The 7,225-nt window shown below is 33.0% G+C and overlaps 1 protein-coding gene across 5 annotated transcripts; it reads right to left on the bottom strand.

Annotated features, from left to right (window-relative positions):
• Nucleotides 1–898: 898 nt before the first annotated feature.
• Nucleotides 899–5,487, bottom strand: LOC108482399 (BEL1-like homeodomain protein 8). 5 transcript variants are annotated; one of them, XM_017785525.2, is made up of 5 exons: nt 5,362–5,487; nt 3,661–4,795; nt 1,976–2,367; nt 1,839–1,899; nt 899–1,735 (listed from the first exon to the last, which is right to left on the bottom strand). In XM_017785525.2, exons 2-5 carry the CDS (start codon nt 4,762–4,764, stop codon nt 1,208–1,210), a joined length of 2,085 nt encoding a protein of 694 aa, XP_017641014.1. In that variant the 5' UTR covers nt 4,765–4,795; nt 5,362–5,487; the 3' UTR covers nt 899–1,207. The 5 variants fall into 5 exon arrangements, with proteins under 5 accessions (XP_017641014.1, XP_052882575.1, XP_052882572.1 ...); XM_053026615.1 differs by having other exon boundaries at nt 5,247–5,362; XM_053026612.1 differs by lacking the exon at nt 5,362–5,487 and adding an exon at nt 4,919–5,237.
• Between the last annotated feature and the right edge of the window lie 1,738 nt (nt 5,488–7,225).

Below are 7,225 nucleotides of genomic sequence, written 5' to 3'. Positions count from 1 at the left end.
AAAATTAATTTTAATTATTTCCTGTAAAAGAGATAATCTTAGAGTTTTATAAAAAAATTATCTGGGCTTTTATAGAAAAACTATTTTATCATTTTTAATTTCCTTTCCCCATCTTTTAAAATTAATTTTAGTTTTTTTCACAAACGAGTAAAATGAAGTTTTCATAAGCTAAAACATGACTTTTTATAAAGAATTGAGTTATTGGAAAAAAAACATAGTTTTATCTACGCATTCAAATAATTCCATTTCCTGTATAAATTCAATTTTTTTTATTTTTATGAAAAATTTGAGTGATCAAAATAAAATTTAATTAAAGTTAAGTAACTAAAATAAATATACAATAATATTAAATTAATCGACGAGTGGCAAAAATAAAAATAACTTTTAACAATTGTGTATATAATAAGAATGACTTCCAATAGTTTGTACCTAAAATAAAAAATTTTATTTTCAATATCCAAAATGAAAATTTAAGAAAGTTTAGTCATCTACCCAAGAAATTATGGCTGGCTTCACAGCCACTTGAATGCTTTGGGATGACAACACGTTTAATCATATCCGGCAGTCAAGGTACATCTTATCATAAAAAGCAAGGTCATTATGATTAATTTTAAAGTTTTTATAATTTTCGAGTTTTAAATCTTCATTCCCCACTAAACAGTAACTAAATTCATTTTAATAATTATATTTTCTATTTTGATATTTTGATATTTTGATATTTTTAATAATTATTTTTCAAATTTTAATTTTAATGCAAACCTATAATAATTCAAACTCAAAATAACTTCGTAAAACGCAAAATATCCAAAACTCGAAACACCCAACTTAAAAACCCAGATAAACTCAAAATAACCTGAAACAAACCTAACCTAAATTGATCCAAATTCATACTCAGAAATTTTTACAGTGGATATAAGGGTGTCAATCATTCTTACCGTAAAAGACATTACATGTTTGTATACACCAATTACCGACAGAACCAAAATCCCTACCAACACAACCGACAAATCTAAACAAATTTATTAAAGCACCATTACCACATCATGATGATTGCACTGCATGGTGCTATCTCTTTCATTCAACCCTGTATTAGTGTGACAAACAAATACGGTCAAGTTGGCCTGCAACATTTGTATTAGCAGTCTTTGCCACATTTTGGAAAAACTATCATAAGGAATGGCTAGGCTAGTTGATTGATCATACAATTTCAGCCAACAAAGTCGTGGACCATTTGACCTCCGAATGGCCGCTGCAGTTGGTCCTCCTGTGACTGATATTGTTGCTGCCGGTGCCGGTGCTGGTGCTGGTGTGCTTGTGCGGTTTCTACACCATGCCTGAGTCCCAAGGTAAGTGACACAGCTCCGAGCCCTCCCATCTCAAGCCTGCTTTGCTCATACGGTGCGAAACTCAACAACGAACCTTCCATGCTTGTTGGGATACGAAAATCCATCCTCAAAGGTTTATCATGAAACCAGCGTTCGGTATCATGGGCATCTCCCGTTGTCCCCGCAACAGCCGTTCCTGAGCAAATCAATTGCTCCATGGAAGTTGCGTTTATACATGGCCTGTCGATAGGTTGGTCTTCATTAGGCCGATTGGTACTAGGAGATTTTGCTTCAGTTGTTTTGCTCGAGTTCGGATTGTTTTCTGCCAAGCCTTTGCTTTCGAGCATGTGTATTTCTTCAACCATCGGTTTCCAAACTCGAACTCGTGCGTTTATGAACCAGTTTGACACCTGCCTTCGGAAATCAAACGCTTAACTCGCTACATTCTAATTCAATCACACAGAACTGTTAGATTAAACACTTAATACCACAAACAAGAAGCCATGAGCCCACCTGGTTCCGAGAAAGTCCGGTTTGAGTGGCCAACATATGCTTATCCGTGTCTGAAGGGTACCTATAAGAAAAAACAGACAAAACAATTCACATCAGATTATATGCTCGAGTTGACATACGAAAATGAAAAGACTTACGGATGAAGAAAATGCTCAAAGAGCCAAGCTCTAAGAATTGCCACAGCACGTTCTGGTAGGCCTCTCTGGGGCCTCCAGCCTTGTTGTTGGGGTTCAAGGAAGCCCACGTTAACTCCCCCGGATTTCTGGACCTCATATTTTAGCCTAGACATATTTATATCACCTTTGCTACTGCTAGCACCGGTAGTTGAGGACAATAAATCCTCCCCCAGGGCTCTACATATATGCCTGACGCGGTCCGAGATTGCGTTCTTTATGCACCGAAAGTTCTTTTCTACCGTCTTGAGAGCCAAGGAAACGTAGGGAGTGGCAGAACTAAGACCAGCTACGGATTCAAAAGACGAAACCACCATTTGCATCTGCTGATAATATAGCTTGTATCGTCTGCAAACCTTTCAATGGCACGGCAAAGACAGCTTTTTATTAGAGCAAACTTGAGCTAGCATTTCTTAACGGTAAAACGATAAAACAAAGAACACCAATCAATCTATCTTGAAAAAATCGATGGCCTAAAAACACTTATGGTTCACAACAGGGAAAACATGATGGAAGAACAGCAATTTCACTGTAGGAGATCAAACTTCTTGTCCATATTAGGAGAAATCAATAGTATACAGATATGAATAACCCATGATTTCAACCCACAATGGGGCCTTGAGCCAAGACACGACGACAACTTATCAAGGTCGAAACTTACAAATAAAGTAGTTTTGAAAGTGTTGTCCGCACTGTTAATTGAAATGTAATTTGATTTGAAGGTATACAGAGACGAAAAGTGATTGATACCAGAAACTAATTACCGTCTTATGATGAAATAAAGTTCATTAAACTGTTGGGAAGTAGATAAATTTCATCCATTATCAGCACTTAATTGTAAGAAAACATCCTCTATCAATGTAAAAAAGTAGAAAAAGAAAATAGCATTAGATGGATAGGCTACACCATGACAGCAAAATAGACCATGCCGAGCTAAACAAGGTTTATACCCGGTCCAAACATGCAACTTGCTCGAACTGGTAAGAAAGAAAGAAAAAAACAAAATTTCCATGATCAAATCTAAGCAAAATGTGAATGCAATACAATTAAGAGGAAACAACTGTATTTGTTCAAGTTTGAATTAACAAAAATTAACTATATATCGTATGCAGATGCTTATATAATACAAACGGAACAATATTTGATGGTTCGGTTTCTTTTTCGGTCTGGTTGTATATATCATAAGTAAAGGAACCTTAATGCTAGTAGGGCAGATCTTGATCACCCATCAAAGAAATTATTATGACATAGTGAAAGATGGTATATGCAGTATTAATAATTTTCAAGATCCATCAATGGAAATCAAATTAACACTTCACCCAAATTACGGTTATAAAAATTCCATCCATTGAAATTCTCTGTTCTTAAGCCTTAACTATACCAATCCTTATCATTACAATCAGTGACCATTTAGTTTAAAATTCGATTCTGTTAGTCATCCAAGCACACAGGATGAAATTTTTCAATGGCATAATGTACAGGCATTACAATCAATATGTATAAATACAAAGATGCAAGGCTTCAATTAATGCTATATGATTTTAAAATAAACATATCTGATAGTTAATCTTCATTAATTTTCATTGAATTAATGAAGATAAAGACTCAATGGAAGACAATAAAAAAGGGGAAAAAAAATGGCAACCAACCTCTTCTTGCAGATATAAAAGCTTTGCCTTCTTTTGTTGGTATTCAGGCCTACAAGAGCTGCTGCTCCCAATGCCAACAGCAACACTAATTTCATTAGAACTGCAAAAACTCGAGATGGAAGCCCCTGAGTTGTTTCCCTTAATAGCTCTATCCCCCATATCAACTGCATTGGCATCATCAGCCGAGGCTAAGTCACCGATGTCGCCTATGACCGCATCGGATGTCTCGCAAACTTTAGCAAGCTTCGAGTTGGCTATATGGCAGTATTGATCCAATAATTGTTGTGCTGGTTTCAGAAACTTTGAATTCTTAAGAATAGTTGCATATCCCGTAAATGGACCAAGGGGAACACATGTTGAATTCCCACTATCTTTACTGATTATAGATGGCTTCTGCATCGAATATAAATGGGCAGTGTCTAAAGCTTTTGAATCTTGAGATTCCTTAAAGCGATGGGAACAAAACTGGTCGTCTGTGAACTGGGCTGCACCGCATGTGGTATTCGACGAAAGAGTTAGAGATAGCCCTTGGGTCGTATTAGTAGCAGCATTAGCCCACTGTTGGCCATCCTCTAATACAGGCCTAATGTTCGTCCAAGCACCACCACCGTTGCCACACTGCAAAGCACTTGCTTGATGTGTCATAGAAGCCATTTCTAGTCCCTGAGTACCCAGAGAAGCTGTAGTAACAACATCATAAAGAGAAGATGAAACAAAATGCAATTCCCCACAATGCCTTTTGCTATCCTGGCTACAAATTTCACTGTAATTAGGCTTCGGATACCCCATAGCAGCATCAAACATAGGGTTTTGGTTGATCCCATAACCCATCACCCAATCACCACAACTTTGTGGGTCACCTGGTATTTTACACGAACCATTTGCAGGCATTTCCCTGCTGCAGCTTTCTTCATCTTCTGTTAACTCTTGATGGGGTGAAACAAATGTTGGGTCGTAAAGCAAATTGGCATTTCTAACACTACGAACTTGAACAAGATCTGGGTTTAGTCCCAAATGATGAACCCTCAACTTATCTCGCCGGCTTTGCTGTGCTACATGCGATTCAAGTTTAGACTTGCTCATATCCATACCCAAAAAACTCATGCAAAGCTAGCTTTCAAGAGGATTCAACGATCTGGGGATAAAATAACAAAAATATAAACATATTAAATAATTTATCTAAGCAGAAACCATGGTACTTTAAACAAATATAATATATATATGTATATAAATAAAATAAATCAGCAAAAGCATATACACTGCAAAAAGTACATGAAAATGGCAATCATAAGCTTCACGTCAACCTGTGGAATAAACCCTAATTTCACAAAGCTGAAAAAAAGAAAAACACCCCGGTTTTCCTTTCAGTTGCAAGCTACTGAAAACACCCAAACCTTTTTAAAGCTTAGATCTAATAAAATAAAATCAAGTTTAGAAAATCTCTTGTATATTTTTTTTTCCTTTCCGAAGAAAACTATTTTTATGAAAAAAATACATGGTGCTAAAATTTTCTAAGTTGTCATGATGCAATGAAGACCCAAAGACTAAAAAAAGAAGAATAAAGATTCAACTCAACATCCACCAACCAAGAAAAAGATCCCCAACAGCTTGCTTAACTTCATAATAATGGAGTAATAATAATTAAATTTTCAAAAAAATAATGCAACGAATAATATAATTTCTTTTCATAAAATAAGTTACCTCTTTAAAGATATATTTTGTGTGCGGCGTTAAGATGTTAGATCTCAAATATATGAAAGTAAATTTTCTTTTTCATAAGGGCTGGCGAATTTTCCAGCAAGAAAATATTTGATTGGATAGAAAGATAAAGAAAACTTTGAGAATAATAATAATAATAATAATAAAATAAATGGACGTCACCATTGACGTTTAAGGTGAAAAAGGAGTGTGTTTTTGGATTTAAATTCTTATGTTCCTCGTAGGGTCCCGTTTGAACCTAATTTTTCATGCTAAAAGTTAAAGTTAAAATGCTGAGTAATTTACATTTTAGTTCACTAAACTTAACATCAATTTTATGGAAGTTAAAATTTTTTTATATCTATTTTAAGATCTATAAATTTTATTTTTTATAAAAATATTATTATACTTAATATTTATTTATTGATATCACTGAATTTTTATTATTAATAAATTAATTCACTTATTTTAATTTTATTTAATAATTTTAATATGCATAAGTGACTTAAAAAATTTTTAAAGGTAAATTTATTAATCTATTCATTCAATAAATGGAACTATATATTTCAAAGAGAAAAAAAAAGCAAACATTCGTCGTAAATAGTGAATGGCAAGTTCCATCAACACAATAAAAGCTTTAACTTCAGTATCAATAGAATATTATTACACGTTGACAATTAGCTTTGTTACAACTCAAACACGACATATCTGGAGTGATTGCGAGCACTTAATACGATAATGAAATTAGCCTCGGATGGTCCAAAGCAACGAGCAAAAATCGACAAAAGAATTGAACATTTACCAAACTAGAGAAGACGATAACAAAATCATTCCTAAAATCACTTATAAAACTAAAATTACATGTATAAGCAAAACTAAAAAACGTGCTACAATGGTAGACAAAAACTTCTAAAACTGAAACTTATTAAATAATGAAAAAACAAATAAAAAATATATAAAACTTAAGACAATACAGGTCCAAATCGACATGTTAAATCATTTGTTATTCTGAAATACTCTTATACCAGAAACAAATTAAGAGGTTGACAAAGAGCTATCCACTTTCCAAGAAAACAACTAGTGGCCAATGGAGTTTTAACGAACAACTGGCATCGTCATCTGTCCATTACAACTTATAAAGACAACAAATATACCTACAAAATAGATCTGCAAATTAAAAAGAGAAAAGACGTGTGTAGTGAATAAGAATAAGAAAGATAAAAAAAAAGGTTGATGAGAGAAGAAAAAGGCGATAATAACTAACCCGAAGCTGGCAAGCAAAACAAAAAAAGATAACAACCTACCTGGTTGTCACTTGAGTTTTAAACATAACCAAATTAAGGATATTAAATTGTCTGAGTCAAATTTTCTATTAAAATTATTAATGCAGTGATTTGATTTATTAAAAATTAAAGTTTAGTGATATAATTTGATAAATTAAAAATTTATGACTAAAATAAAAAATGATGCTAAATTAAGTAACTTGTAATGTAAATTTACCCCCCACAATACGTGGGTGTTGGTTTAGATGAAACAGGAGCCTTAATCAGGTTAATCACAAAAGTAATCGTTTTCTTTTAGGACTAAGGCTTTTTATCTTAAATGCAACTTTTTTTAATAGTAGGGCAAGAAAAAAATTTAAATATCAGCTCAGCTGTTTGGATTTATTTTAAAATATAAATTAAAAATTACAATTATCTGAATATTATCGAATCTTGTTTTTATTTAATTCATAATTTATTTTAATTTCTATGATATAAAAATAAATATTTTACATTTTAATTAGTGAAAATAATTTAACAATTTTATATAAAAATATCTTTTAAATATATTATACAGTAATTATTTATTTTATATACATATAAAT

This window comes from Gossypium arboreum, chromosome 1, assembly GCF_025698485.1.
Source record: "Gossypium arboreum isolate Shixiya-1 chromosome 1, ASM2569848v2, whole genome shotgun sequence".
Taxonomy (NCBI): Eukaryota; Viridiplantae; Streptophyta; class Magnoliopsida; order Malvales; family Malvaceae; genus Gossypium; species Gossypium arboreum.
The sequence above is the reverse complement of the archived record's forward strand: the minus strand, read 5'-3'. Positions and strand labels throughout refer to the sequence as shown.